Source organism: Chiloscyllium punctatum, chromosome 17 (genome assembly GCF_047496795.1).
Source record: "Chiloscyllium punctatum isolate Juve2018m chromosome 17, sChiPun1.3, whole genome shotgun sequence".
In the NCBI taxonomy this organism is placed as follows: Eukaryota; Metazoa; Chordata; class Chondrichthyes; order Orectolobiformes; family Hemiscylliidae; genus Chiloscyllium; species Chiloscyllium punctatum.
The window spans coordinates 60,442,535-60,458,372 of NC_092755.1; the positions used below are offsets into that span (position 1 = coordinate 60,442,535).

General features: G+C 43.2%; 1 protein-coding gene across 2 annotated transcripts in view; it reads right to left on the reverse strand.

Moving 5' to 3' along the window:
- Window positions 1–15,569, reverse strand: part of znrf3 (zinc and ring finger 3) — a 279,248-nt gene extending 263,679 nt beyond the window's left edge. For both annotated transcript variants that reach the window (XM_072587282.1, XM_072587281.1), the window contains exon 1: window positions 15,067–15,569. In XM_072587282.1, the coding sequence (XP_072443383.1) occupies window positions 15,067–15,270 (204 nt within the window). In that variant the 5' untranslated portion in view covers window positions 15,271–15,569. The remainder of the gene's footprint in view (window positions 1–15,066) is intronic.
- Between the last annotated feature and the right edge of the window lie 269 nt (window positions 15,570–15,838).

Genomic DNA, 15,838 nt, shown 5'->3' on the forward strand with positions numbered 1-15,838 from the left:
AAAGTTTTTTTAAAAAGCCTCCTGATCCCAGTAACCACAGATTCCATCTGTGGCTATTTATAGGGAATCACATCAATCCCTAGTTAATACCCACCACCTGCATATGATTAAACACATTGAATGTACAATTAACACCATTTATATAGCCTTTCAGTGTGTGAAATTCATTTCCCAGTTCAAAACACCAAGACATCAATTGGGCAACACTTAAATGAAGTGTCACAAGTGTAAACTGACGTTAACTCTAGTGATGGATCTCCAAACACCGTTCTTTGCACAGCTGTTTCATCCCCCTACATCTAATCAAATTTAATAAAAGGTCTGCCCAGAGACAGAGACAATCAGGTGGAAAGACATTTTCCTCTCCGTTAGGACTATTTTGAAAGTCTGGTGGAAATCTTGTTGAACCCACAAAAAAAAAGCCTGGTTCCACAGCAAAGTTATAGTGAAGTGGTTATGATGGTGGCGTGGAGCACAAATGAGCAGCCAGTCTGAACCCATCCCAACAGTATGGACATCTGGTGAGAATTGGCCCAAACTGGCCTCTTGTACATCTTCACACTTACAACCACCAGAGTGAGAGGTGACAGATGATGCCCATGCAGCACGAGCGAGCACTTCTGCAACAAAAGGAACTGCATCGGGCACACTAGCCCACTCAGCCCATCAGAAAGAGGAGTAGGATAGGCCATTCCATTCATTGTGGTGAAAGTGAGGACTGCAGATGCTGGAGATAAAGGCAAGACTAGAGTGATGCTGGAAAAGCACAGCAGGTCAGGCAGCATCTGAGGAGCAGGGGGGGGGAAAAAAATAGAAAAAAAAACAATTAAAAAAAAATAATCGACATTTCCTGATGAGGGGCTTTTGCCTGAATGATGAAGGGTTCCTGCCCGAAACGTCAATTTTCCTGCTCCTTGGATGCTGCCTGACCTGCTGTGCTTTTCCAGCACCATGCTAATCTGGACTTCATTCTGTTCATTGAATCTCCTTGACCATTCAATCATGACCGGTATGTTTCTCAACCCCATTCTCCTGCCATTTCCACATAACCCTTGATCCCTTACTCCTTTCTTAAATACATCCACAATCTCATTCTTAATAATGGACTCTGAAATCTTACCAACAACTGAGGGTCAGGCTAACCGGCCTATAACTTCCTATCTGTTGCCTCCCTCCCCCTTCTTAAACAGGGATGTAATATTTATCATTTCCAGTCCTCTGGGAACCTCCCTAACTCCAATGATTCCCAAAGGTCATCACCAATCCTTCTACAATGTCATCAGCTAACTCCTTAAGAACTCTGGCATGTCGACCACCTCTTCCAGGCAATGTATCCACCTTCAGACCTTTCAACTTCCCTAGCACCTTATCTTTAGCAATGGCCACTACACTCACATCTGCCCCCAACTCTCTTGAGATTCTGGTTCAGCCTGGGAGAGGCAAGAACACCTGAACAAAGACTTCCTCAACATTAGGAAACACTGCAGCTCCATTCAATGTGATAATACAAAGTAAGGGAGCCTGGGTTTAATATAAACAGGAGATACATTCTTCCTTTCTCCTTCCCCTCTCTCAAAAGAAAATGTCTTAGCGCTGCAGAAGAGACATTGACACTAATCTTTCCTGCTCACTGGAGATTTCCAACCAAAAACACTAGCCATTTTAAGAGGAAGAGCCCATTTCTTTCAGTTCTCACTACTGATCCTTTCCCAGTAAAACATTTCACTCACTTGAACAGAGGGCGAATTCAGTTAAAACCTTTGCAAGGCAAAGAAACAGCCCGCAGAACTGGATCCACCTCTATTTCACTTTCTGATGAGATCACCTTACAGTCCCACCACCATTCCATTCTCCAGGGCACGTAGCATTCCAAAACCCTGTGTGCACTGAAGACTTGGTGCCAAGGTAAACCTGGTATAGTTTACTCCAGGTACCGCCAAGATAAGGATCAAAGCTGCTCCATTTACACAACAAACACAGTGCAACAATGGGAGATAAAGAAAACTGCTGAACAGGCTGCCTGCAAGCATGGTAGACCACAGCAACAAGATGACCACAGCAAACTGCATTTAACTAGCACCTTTTAAGATCAGAATCTGGCTCTCTGCGCTGAGCAGAAGTGTTATCAAAGTTTGACACTGAGGAGGTATCAAGACAGATGACCAAAAGGTGAAATCAATGGATGTGGATCTTAATGAACTTCTTAAAAGGAGTGCTGAGAAGGATTTTAAAGAACTTGGGTCACAGGTGGCCTTGGACATTCCGAGCAGAGTCGTGGATCACAGTAATAAACAAAACAGCACAACATTATCTTTCCTCCTGCTTCCCCTTCTTTCACCTGCAAAGACATACATTGTGGTGAGAGTGTGAGATGGTTAGGCTGCCCCTGTTTTGTCTTCAAAAGGTACCCCAGGACTACATTTATTGGCAGTCAGTAGGTTGCCTGCAAGCCTAGTGCCCTGTTCTGGCAGGTGAAAACAAGAGTTCTTTGCCAATGTCGAACCAGAGAACATTACTTGGCAACATTCCGGTGGGAAATTTGGTTTCCTATTGCTGTTACACTGGGAAGCGGTGTATAGGAGGATAATGTCAACTGCACCTGCAGCAAAGAAATGTAATCCAAGAAATACTCCCTCTGGATTTCATAAACAAGACAGCATTTGGCAAAGGAAAAGAAAAGACAGGCATGCAAACAGAGAAAACACGGTGTGCACACAGGTTAGTGAACCACTTAGTGTACTTTTTTCTTCTCGAATAAAGTCATGTTCAACATAAATGTGGTCAGTGAGCTCAGTTACTGGACAGGTTACAGAAAACCCACATACATTCTGTACTCTAGTAAGTTTAATTAGGATCAGTGCCCAATTTTCCTCAGTAAAGTTTGATCTTAAGCGTTACTCAGACTTCAACTTAGCATTTTGTAGTCCACTGGGCCACTGTGAGACAGTCAAATGCCAGCCTTATTTAACATTTCCTTCTTCCTTCCCTTTTGCTGTAACTTAAGAAATCAAGTTTGTGGAACTGAACAATTGAACTCTGCCGCCATGCAGGCGTAACGCTGAGGGAATGCCTCATTGTCAGAAATGCCTTCCTGTAGATGAGGTCTTAAACCGATATAGTCTCACTGCCTGGTCAGACATAAATGACTCCATGGCACTTTTCAATGGGGAGCTCTCTCTGGTCTCCTGGGCATTACTTACTTCTCAACCCACTCTGTCAAAAGCACAGGAACACAATGGCAGTGACCCCATTCCCGATAGCTTGGTATGTTCAAACTGGTTTCTGCCTTTCCCCTCAACAAATGGGACCGCACTGCACAGAATTGAAGTTTGCTTTTTTGAAGGACTTCCATCTCAATCTTTCAATTCAGGTTTTGGGGTCTAGCACATATAAGCCAGTTACCAGGTCACTGTGAAATTAGTTATCCAAGCAAAACCAAGTTGAACCTGATTTTTACAAGATGGGGCTGGTATTGGTGTCAGTCGTGTTCAACAGCATTACAAGAATCGGTACTGAGATGCGAGACTCTCTGATCTGAATGTGAAAGATCATTCAAAACAACAAAAAAAAACAGCTTTTGAATGTCAAGGCCATCAATTTAACAATGGGTGGGCCCTTCAGTTAGTGAAATGCTTTAATTATTAGCTGCATCTGAACATAAATTCCCCAGGGGCAACTGATTTAGGCAGCTTCTACTCTACATAAATCAAATTAAAATGAGTACTTACTATGAAGTCTCTCTACACATTTCTCCAGTGACCTGCTGAACTAGGATAACAGAGAACCTCTCAGATTTGGTCACTGGCTCTTAATGGTTTACTCCGAGCTGGATCAATGCTTAGGTGTCACTAGAAGGGCAACTGGGGACGGGTAATAAATGCTGGTCTTACCAAAGGCCACATGGTTGAACACTAACCCATGGGATGCAGACATGGACTTTGGCTGCCAGTGCAATTGAGTCTGGCCTTGGTGCTTCTTGCAGTCAAATGGCTCAGCATCCAGGGTTGCACATGAGCAACCCACTCCTTAGCACATCGTTGAATGTGCATTTGAAGATACGAGTCAGTTGTGACTCAAAGGCAGGAAAGCAAGAAAGTTTACGACAAGAGTGCCTTTTTGTTGTGTTATTGTCATGATTTTCCTCCAGCTCTCTCGAAGAACAAAAGAACAAAGAACAATTTGGCACAGAATCAGGCCCTTCAGCCCTCCAAACTTGAAATGCCATTTTGTCCTTCCATATTAAAACTGTCTTCATTTACAGGATCCGTATCCCTCGATGATTCTTGAATACTACTATTGTGTCTGCTTCCAGCATCTCCTCTGGCAGCATGTTCTAGGTACTCACCACCCTTTATGTGGAAAATGTGCAGGGCACATCTCAAAACTTCCACGCCCTCATATCTTGAATCGGTGTGCCCTAGTAATTGACCCCTCCACCCTGGGAAAAAGCCTCATACTTTCCACTCTATCCAAGCCATTCACAATCTCATAAAAACTTCTATCAGGTCACCCCTCCACCTCCTGAGTTCCAGTGAAAACAAATAGAGTCTATCCAACCTTTCTTCATAGCTAAAATTCCCCATACAAGGCAACATCCTGGTAAACCTTTTCTGTACCCTCTCCAAAGTATCCATATCTTTCTGGTAGTGTGGTGACCAGAACTGTATGCAATATTCCAAGTGTGGCCTAACTAAGAAGTTCTATAAAGCTGTTGCATAACTTGTCTATTCTTATACTTAACGCCCCTTCCAGTAAAGGCAAGTGTGCCATAGGCCTTCTTCTGCCTGCACTGCCACCTTCAGTGATCTGTGGACCTGCACCCCCAGATCCCTCTGCATATCAATGCTCCTAAGGGTTCTGCCATTCACTCTATAGTTTCCACTTGTACCTGACTTTCCAAAATGCATCAACTTACATTTGTCCAGATTAAACTCCACCTGCTACTTTTCTCCCCATTCCTCCAATTATTCGATATTCTGCTGTATCCTTTGACAATCCTCACTATCCACAACATCACTAATCTTTGTATTGCCTGCAAATTTACAAATTAGACCAGCTGTTTTTTTCCTCCAAATCACTTATGTAGATCATGAACAGTAGAGATCAGAACACTGATCCCCGTGGAACACCACTAGTCACAGTCCTCCATGCCGAAAAGCATCCTTCCACTGCTACCCTGTCTCCTATGACTAAGCCAGTTCTCTATCCATCTTGCCAGCTCACCCAGATACCATCTGACTTCACCTTTTGTACCAGTCTGCCATGAGGAACCTTGAACGTGCTAATTTATACTGGGTTATAATCCTCCTCAGGCTTCCCCCCTCCCCCGAACCTCTGATACATCAGCCTAGCTTAGCAGTTGATTTCCCTCACCTCTTTCAGACCTAACTGACTTTTAGTCGACAATTGCAAGAATCTCCTGCTCATTTTTGCAGCAGATTTTCTATGTACACCACCCTCCCACTGACAAGGTGTAGAGTCCTCACCATGCTCAGTGGGACAGTCACCCCTGTATTACTTACATCCAAGTGTCAGGATACTCCTCAGTTTCTGGTCTCACCACACACCCACTTCCCTCACTTCCTGTTCTGGCAGAAGTTGCTTGGTGGTGATCTAGGGATAATTTTGCCACTTGGTCAGTCATTTTCCTTTGTTGCCAAGACCCAGACTTAACCTGGAGACCCCAGAGTACTGCTGTGAGCAACCTGGGCGGAAATCACTGGGGCACTGAACTGTTTCTTTCAAAATTTCTTTGAGCACTTTAATAAGAGTATAGGAGGAGAGGTGAAGGAACATGGGTTGTGCAGCACCATTGGTGGCAGGCATCGGGAGATCTCCAAGAATACGTCCCACTTAAGCCCACACACTCAGGAGTGAAACCAGTTAAGGCAGCACAAACTGAATCTTGGGGATTTTGAGATATTCCTCTAACTTTTGGCTGGAGGGAGAGCTAACAAAAAGAAAAGCAAGCAAATTGGCCTCCTTTGGGGGCTCGAGAAGCCACAGGTATGTCAACAGAATAATTTAATAAGAAACTGTAGAAATACAACTCCAGTTTAAAGGAAGGCACACGATTCATTCCAGTATTCAGGAAACTGAAACAGAAAAAGACTGATACAGACATTCCTATAAATATTTTAAAAGATCCTGTTAAATTAAAATGTTGTCACATGGACACAACTAGCCTCAAGTGATGCAAGCTCAAATACGTGCTCCATAGCACCACAAATCAATTTCAAATTTAAAACTGTCAAACAGCACCTTGACTTTGCAAAATGTTATTTTCTTTTAAAATGGTAGTTTACTCCTAAAACAAAAGAAAAGGCAAAAGAGGATTAAGCAGAAGCGACATCTAATTTGCACTGACAGCAACTTTAAAACTTGCAAATGTCCTCAGGACACAAAACATTGATGGCGAAAGTGTCATGCATGCTAAGTCAACAACTGCTACTATGAACAAAATCACTGCCTTTGGGAAACACCATGGCATTGCACGGTCGCTGCAAATCAGAACACACTCCCCAGTGCATGGAGAGACGACTGTCCTTCAACATTCTTCACTCCCAAAGTAACCAGGCTGGCTTTCGAAACTTGCAAACATAAAAACCCCACATCCATTATATAAACCACCCTAACATCCTCTTTCAGCCTGATAATGACCATGGCACTCATTCTTCTCTTCAATTATGATCCCTCAACAACAGCAATGTACTTTTATATGGCACCTTTAACATAATGCAAGTGTCCCTAGAGGGTGCAAATTTCTATTATGGTATGGTTTAGTGCAACAGTAAGGCTCCTGGATCTCAGTTCTCATCCACTATCCCCCAGTGAATAACTTCCAGTAGGGTGACTGAATAGTACTATAAGCAGAAATAAGATAAATTGACTTTGTACACAATGAGGAATAAAACAAGAACTTTCCTGGTCTCTGTGCCACAATACCAAACTAAAGCCATTGTAGAATTAACTGTTTTTAAGAAAGCTACATTTATAAATACTTCTTTAAATGCTGTATGATCTTTATTCCAGTAATGGAGCAGTCGAACAGGGCAGAAACTGGTGCTAAGCACAAGTCTTTAGCAATCCAAGGGCATAAACTGAATTTCTCTCTATCTTCAGCTCAAACACGATAACCAACCAGAATACTTCCCCCCCCACCCCCCTCCTCCCATTAGCTTTGGTACTCCACTCAACTTCCAGTATTTTTGAAAGGATGTTTAAATACTGATCTAAATTACACGGACATATGGTACAGATTCTGAAAGGGAAAAAGGCTATAAAATTGCATCAACGGAGTCCAGTAACCACGAGTAAAATATTTGAGCATTTCCCTCAGTTTGTGAAGTTGATGAAATCAAATTTCCAACAGTAATTCCATACAGGTAAAAACAATGACTGCAGATGCTGGAAAGTGAATTCTGGATTAGTGGTGCTGGAAGAGCAGAGCCGTTCAGGCAGTATCCGAGGAGCAGTAAAATTGATGTTTCGGGCAAAAGCCCTTCATCAGGAATCCCATACAGCCCTTCATCAGGAATCCCATACAGCTCATTTGATCTGTGCACTCCGAACATAAAAAATTAAACCTACTGATCAAAATGGGCTTTGTCTATGTTTGAGTTAGTTCATCTGTGACAGGGCAATGCGACAACTACTGCAGTTGTCCTACGTTCCCTAATTAAGGGAGATGTTGATGATGGAGAAAGAGCAACCCAGGACTTGAAACATGTTGGGATGATGTTGGAGTATGCCAATGTGCCCCAGACTTGGTAAAAAGAGAGCTAAATAGAGCTTTGCTTCCAAAGGGTCAAGGATTTTGCTGACATGCAGTGTCATATTTAAAAGGTGGCCACAATAATGATTGGAACAGCATTCCACCATGAACTGAAGGCTTCTAAAAAGAGGAGGGAATAAGGTAAAGTCACCATAGTCCCAGAGGACCACAGTGCCACTCAATCATGACAGAGAGATAACTGCTGATGGTTTAACCTGAGGGTCACCACATTGAGAAGGAGAATCCTTCATGGTAACCTCATCCATTGTAAGAATTGAGCCTATGCTGTTGGCATCACATTACATTGCAAACTAGGCATGCAGCCAACTGAGCTAACCAATAACACACATTAGGGAAGGAAATCTGCCATCCTCACTTGATCTGGCCGGCATGTGACTTCAGGCCCACAATAACATGGGATGGAATCACAAAATCAGAGAATTTACAGTACAGAAGAAGTCCATTCAATCTGTCATGTTGCCAGATCCTGAAACAGCTACCCAGCTCATCCCATTCTCCAGCTCGATCTCTGTAGCCCTCTAAATTCATCACTTTCAAATATATACCCTGCTCTCTTTTGAAACCTCACATGGAATCTGCTTCCACCATTCTCCCAGGGCAGTACTAGATCCTAATAACTGAGTAAAAAAACTTCTTCTCATCTCACACCTAGTTGTCTTGCTGACAATCTTGAAATGGTGACCTTTGAGTTACTGAAATATCAACTAATACTAACAGAATATCCTTTCACCCTGTTCAAAATTGTTCATAACTTTGAACATCTCAATTCGCTGCTCCAAGGAGAATAATCCCAATTTCTCTAATCTTTCCCTGTATCTAGAATCATTCATCCTGGTATCATTCTAATAAATCTCCTTTGCACACTCTCCAGAACTTTAACATCCTTCTGAAATTCAGGTGCCCAGAGGTGAACACAATATTCCAAATGTGGTCTGACCAATAATTACAGTAGTGCTAGAAAAGTACAGCAGGTCAAGCAACATCCAAAGAGCAAGAAAAGCCCTTCATCACGAAGGGCTTTTGCCCAAAACGTCGATTTTCCTGCTCCTCAGATGCTGCCTAACCTGCTGTGCTTTTCCAGCACTACTCTAATCTGGACACTAACTTCCAGCATCTGCAGTACCCACTTTCAGTTGTTCAATAATTTGTACAGGTGTAGCATCACATCCTTACATTTACATTCTTTGCTTTTATTTGTAAACTCAAGGATCCTACAAGTCTTCTGAACAAATGTTTCAACTTGCTTGGCCACTTCCAGAGGATTATGTATATGAAGCCTGAAGTCTCTCTGCTCCTAAACTCCTCTCACAGTTGTACTATTGAGTCTGTAATCTCTCTCCATCTTTCCTCTAACAAAAATGCAGTACTCCACATTTCTCTGCATGAATTTCATCTGCCAGATGTCTGGCCATTTGGCCAACTTGTCAATGTTCACTCTTAACAGCTTAGAAGTGGCTCTAGGGAACCAAATAGCTGAAGCTATGGGTCAAAATTGTCAGCATCACACATATCCTATGTAACAACTTTAAAACAGTGCCTGAATTGGAAGAACATGGTTCTCAATGTTGTAGAGCTGGAGGAAGTTATAGCAATAGATTAGATCATATGGAGCTTGGTACATAAACGTTAGACACTTGCAGAAGCGGTCAGATATGAACTGGCAAATGCTGTTTCATCCTGTCTTGAGAATTAGACCTAAGGAGCTTGGTTGCTGTTGTCAGGAAAGAAAAATCAATCAAGTAATCCAAAACATAGCAAACAGCAATTAACAAAGGGAAATTAAATGGGATATTAATCCGTTTATCACCAGCAGGTTAGACCAACTAACCAAATGGAACCAATGTTGCAACATTTATGTCTGAGGAATCTCCAAATTACTTTGTGAAATAAAACTACATTAAAAAAACACTCCTGAAAGGTATGAGCACACTGTAATGTGACACTTCATTCAGGGTAGGCATGCATACAATATCTACGGACCTGTGAGCGTGCAGATACTTACACTCAAAAAATAACTTTACATACAAAAGGCTTTTGAAAGGTGTGCACTGAAATGTAAAAGCTTCAGGCCAAAACTGCCCCTTCCTTCCTCCCCCATTTAAAATAAAAAGGTATGCTGAAAGAGAGAAAAGAACACATACAAATGGGATTTCCTATGTTCTACCGCAGAAAGTGAGTCGAATGTTTTGGACAGCGATGCAAATTATTACCCAACAAAGCCAGCTGAAGGTGGAGAGATAGCTATCTAAAGAGTGCTTCAAAGAAAACTAAAAGAACAGAAGTTGAAAAGATTTGGTCCAAGTATAAATGCAGCTATTGTTGGCTGATAACTAGAGCCAGCCAACTCATGAATACTATACTGTCACTTACATGATCACGTTTCCCACATGTCTCTGCATAACAGGTTACTATGGTCAAGTTAAACCCATTGAATGTTCCCATTACATGTGATTTGCTGTGGAGCAATTCAATGAATCCCTACCTCCAAAACCAAATTTAATGGAAAAAGTAGGAAGGGAATATTAAAAAGACCAAGTTTAAAATATTAAAAATTGCATGCCAACTTTCTGGTTTAACTGAACTATTTTTAATACAGTTTAAATATGTACAGCTGGATGAGGATACCATCATCCTGGATGACCATTAAAAGTGAAATATTTGCTCTTATTTGAGCAAGCCACGAACCAGCTGCTTACACATGTAAGCACTCACTTACTGAAGTAAAGTTAAACATCACACAACACCAGGTTATAGTCCAACAGGTTTATCTGGAAACACTAGCTTTTGGAGCGCTGCTTCTTCATCAGGTGGTTGTCTGATAAAGGAGCAGTGCTCTGAAAGCTACTGCTTCCAATTAAACCTGTTGGACTATAACCTGGCGTTGTGTGATGTTTAACTTTGTACACCCCAGTCCAACACCGACATCTCCAAATCATTCCTAAAGTCATCGACCTTTTGGAATCAATATGCTTTAGGAGGTACAGAACACGATAGTTCTCAGGCTGAGATTGGTCTTCTGCAGAGGCAGCCCAACAGAAAGATCTGCATGCTACATTATTTTTATAATGTAATTGTCTTTCTACAATGGAATAGGAATAGTGCAGCCTCATCATTTCGGTTTCCTAACATGCACTGTATCTGGTTTAGTGCAGCTATAGTGATTCCAAACTTAAAGTCACCCTGTTTAACATCAGCAAGCGAATGGGTCCATAACTTCATTGAACATCACAAGATTCATTTTAGCTGTGCTTCCTACACAACCTAATTAGTCCTCACACATTCAAAAATCTCAAGATGTGCAGGTTAGGGGGATTGGCATGCTAAATTGCCTATAACGTCCAGGGATGTGAAGGTTAGCCAGGGGAAATGCAGGGTTACTGGGATAGGGTAGGGGGTTGAGATGCTTTTCAGAGTGTTGGTGTGGACTTTTTGGGTCAAATGGCCTGTTGCCATACTGTAGGGATTCTCTGCAAGATTCCTCCAATCTCTGACTTGCGGCCTTTCCGCCTCTTTGATCTCCAAGTTTCAGTCTCTCCCCACTTTGCGAACTCCAGTTATGGCCTTTGCCCAGTTTCTGACCTCCAAGTTGCAGTCTCTTCCCCCTTCCCAACTTACATTGTGCACAGTTTCCTTGACGTGCACTCTTGTTCAGGGTCCAAATACAATCGGAACCTGGGGCTCCAATGTCAAGGAAATGCAAGTCCTGGTGGTTGCAAAGTGCTGGAGCTCTTACACATTTGTTTTTAAAACTTACTTTCAAAGCAGCAACTTTGAAGTTGCATTCGGCAACAGGACCACAACACAGCAGGGCAAGCAAAGAGCGAGATATCACAGCTGGGAGTGTTGTGGAGTGGGGAGGATGAGCAACAATCAGGAGGATCAGAGAAGCAGGAACTTTAGGACCCATGATCATCAGTGAGAAGGAATTACCTGAAGCGTAAGTAACCAGTTCCATTTTTTTGCTTCATATTTTTAAACTGGTTTTGTTTAAAATTAGAAATTTAAAAATGCAAAATATTTCAACTTGGGGATTTTTAAAAATATTTGAGGAGTTTTTTTCTGATAAGGAACCTAAGTACAGTTTTAACACCAATCTTCATTCAAGACTGTTTCACTTACAGTTGTGATGGTCAGGGCACCCACAACTTCAAGTGAGGACTTACTTTAAGAAGGATAAGTCTGTTGCATTTCAGCCATTCTGTTCAGATATAACCGTGTAAACCATTTTGCAGACTATACTTCCCGTATAATGAAACAATTTTACATCTATATCTCCAGTAGTATATTGTGGTGCACAAAGATAATAATTTAATGCAAAAATGAAAAAAGTCCATGCAGTATAATGGTCGATTGGAATAAGCAAAAATCAGAACTGTCCATTATCGACTTAAACCAACAAAACTTTAAAATAAACTGTGCGCCTCTTCAGCACAATCTTTGCCAGAGCACCGTTTTTCTTTGTGTCTTAGTGAGATAGAATTTGATCAGAAAGTTTGGAATGAATTTACAGCCAGAGACCAAGGAGAGGATTCTACCAAATGCAAACATTCATTGCAAATCCTCCTCCATAAGCAGAAGATCTAAGTGGCAGTAAACGAGTGGATTATTCAAATAGATAACCTATATTAAGCTTTAGGGTACTTAGATAGCGAACTGACCTTGAAAATTCCCCAGCTTCTAAGCCCTTGTACTTGATGCAGCGCACGTTTAGTAGTTAACAATTCAACTTTTATCTCGCAGGCAAATGCTTTTGAGAAAGATATAGTCCCTCTTAGCACTGCGGTTTAATCATTCCAGACATACACACTTCCCTCATAGAGACTCTTCCCCGGGCTGAGGATTTCAACGTTTCTTTTTCGAAATATTAATAAAAAGTCTACGACAACCCAATTGTGGAAAAGTAACAAACGTCTTTTTTTAAAAAAATGTTCTTGTGCAGACGGTGAGGAACTCTGCGGAGGGGGGTGTGTGTGTGTGTGTGTGTGTGTGTATAAACCTACCTTTGATGTTTGAATTGGGATTACTTTGATGTGCGTCTAGACAAACCGGATTTAACTTCAAGCTTTGAAGGCGAGGACAGTTTTAACGTCGCTATGACAGTTATTAAATCGTTGCCAGAAGGTTTGGGGGGGGGGGGGGGGGGGGGGAAATCTTTCACACTTTTTCCCCTCCCTCTCAAGAAATAAAGGAAAATCTAAATTGGTTTATGAAACTTAAAATCTCCCGCTGGTGTTGTTATCCCTCAATAAAATATGTTTGGTGATTTCAGGTCAGTTTCCCTTGACTACCCAGGATCAGGTCATCTCTTCTCACCTTCTTCCCCCCCACCCCCTCCCGCCCCGCCACTTTATGATTTCCATACGGCCTGCTGGTTAGTGCATAGCCAGAGATTTAATTAAATTTTGTTCTTTTTTTTAAAAAAAAGTTCAAGTGAAAAACAAAAACTGTTCCGAGGAAGGGTCACCGGAGCCTAAACGTAAACTCGGATTTCTCTCCACGGATGCTGCCAGACCTGCTGAGTTTTTCCAGCAATTTCTGCGTTTGTTTCGGATTCAGAACACCCGCAGTTCTTTCGGTTTTTAAGAGTGTAAACTGATTGGGGGGGGGGGGGTTCATAACAAGACAGTTACCCTACAGCAAGGTAAGCTTCATCTGAACGTTTTAACAATTCGAGTTGAGGTGAAGCTAATTTCTTTGAACAAACTCTGGATTTAACTACACAGAGAAATCAAATTCAACACCCCCCCCCCAAGAAACTGCAAATCAATAACAAGCAGTCCTTGCAATTTTTTTTTTTGGGGGGGGGGGGGGGAGGTTTTAAAAGTCGAGACATGTTTACTCTTGATCAAAAGGTGAGTTTCACTCTCACGCTCCGGCAACTGAAACAAACCACTAATGATAGGGTATTTTTCCCCCGTCTGGAGTTGGATTGAGTTACAAAAGGAGCGATTTATTAGCCGGTGGACCAGAGTGTAGAACAAGCGACTTTGATCCAGCGATTGGGATGGGGGTGGGAAAGTTACTCTTACCTCCCAATGCCTAACTGGTTGTTTGTTTTTTTGGGGGGGGTGTGGGGGAGATAATGGGACGTGCGAGTGAGGAATCTCTCTAGGCTGCACATTGTTAACACGTTGGGAACCCTTGGTACGGAGGGACCAGCTGCTCTCTCACTAACTCTCACCAACCAAGACAACATCAATAACAGGGGGGGGGGGGGTCTGATTTTGGGAAGGAACTTCCCCTGATGTTTTGATGCAATTAGCCGCCCGTGCTTTTGAAAACTTCAATGGCAGTGCCAGATCAGAGAGCAAACCGGTAAAAGGACTGACGACTTGAATCAGCGCCGATTTGGAGGGAGGGGGTCAGTTTGGGGGGGGGGGGGGGGGGGAGTGGTGGCGGGTGAGAGGGGAAAGAAAATCCCCACAGATCAATAATAATGGTTAAATGGCCGTGTTAGCAGTTGTCATGGTAATCTGTTGCTGTGAATTAATGAAACAACACGCTCCCCTGCTCTGATCCAGCGAAATCTCCAAATAGGTCTGTTCAAACCACCCTCTTTGGCCCCAGGAGGACTCCTTAGTCCAGAAGAAATGGGGAGGGGGGGGGGTTCCTTTGTGTCCTTGACTTTTTTTAAAAAGGTGCAACCCCCCCCCCCAAACAAATTCAAAATGTCCACCTGACAATCTTGCATCCGTGTCAACTCTCCGCACCGTGCCCCCCCCCACCCCGGACCCAGCCCAGCAAACACGTGCACTGCAGCCACAGCTCACTGCAACTACACAGGGCACTGAGCGATAAGGCATTCAAACAGCACGCATTGTTATAACTGCAGCAAAACGGCAAATTAAACATTGCATCTGAACTTCAAACACCTCCTGGGACAACTTTTCAACCATTCCGCGCCCCCCCCCCCCAAAAACAAACTCTCTCCCCACCCCAACCACTGCATCTTGGAAAATTATTAAACAAACTTTGTCCCATTCCAGTTGACCGGTTAAGAAAGGGACTGTTGACACAGAGATCAATAAACTCCGGGACACCAGTGATAAACTGATGGATTTGAACCCCCGTTCACGCTAACTCCAAGCAGCGGTGAAGAGCGGAGCCATCTTGTTCAGAACTTCACTCACAGCAACTAAACTTTTTAAAAAAATATCAAAGCTCCAGGCTGGCTTGTGTCTGTGTGTGTGTGTGCCCCCCCAAGTCCGAGGCATTCTGTTTGGGGGAGGGAAGTTTGATTCTTTTTTGTTGGTGGTGTTTAACAGTTTTACCTGCACAATCTCTCCCTCGGCGCTGATGGTGGCTCCTGCCCGGGAGAAACGTCCTTGCAAGTCGGTTGTGAAAGTTGTATATTCCCCATTGGGACTGGACTCGAACAGCACCACCTCCACAAAAGCAGTCTCCTTGGCGCAGAGTGAGCCAAGCGCGGCCAGCAGCACTCCCAACAGTAATCCCTCAGCACCCTTCAACATCATCTCGCTGGCTGCAGCAACGCCGATCGAGACATAATTTCTGATTAATTCAATCCTGGGCGAGTCTGGCTTTCAGTTCTCCCCCCCCCCAGCTTGTTCCTCTTCTCACAGACACATATCCATCTAGATGTTGACTTCCTTTCCACCGCCCGCTGCTTAAAGGTTAGACAATAGCGAAGATATCTCGGGAGCTAATGTTTCCTCCTTGCCTACACGGTCAGACTTATCACCATGTCAATGACACGGCTCTGAAATCCTCTCTCCACTCCTCTCACACTCTTTTCTCTCTCTCTGGCTCCACAAGGCGGCACCCGGCTTTGATCCGACACGTGATCGAGGCAGGGTTATCCCCACCCACCAATCTTTCTGACCCCTTCACTTTTCTCTCTCTTTCTCTCTCTCTCTAACACGCGGCTCAAACCCCAGCCATTCCTATTTTGTTTAATCTCTCTCTCTCTCTCTCGTTGCCAATTTAATGAACGGCGCGGAGTTCCCCTTTGCTGAGCCTTCCTTCCCCCTTGCACTCGCTCAGGCTCAGCCAAGGCGTGAAGAGGGTGCATTTTTCCGTCCC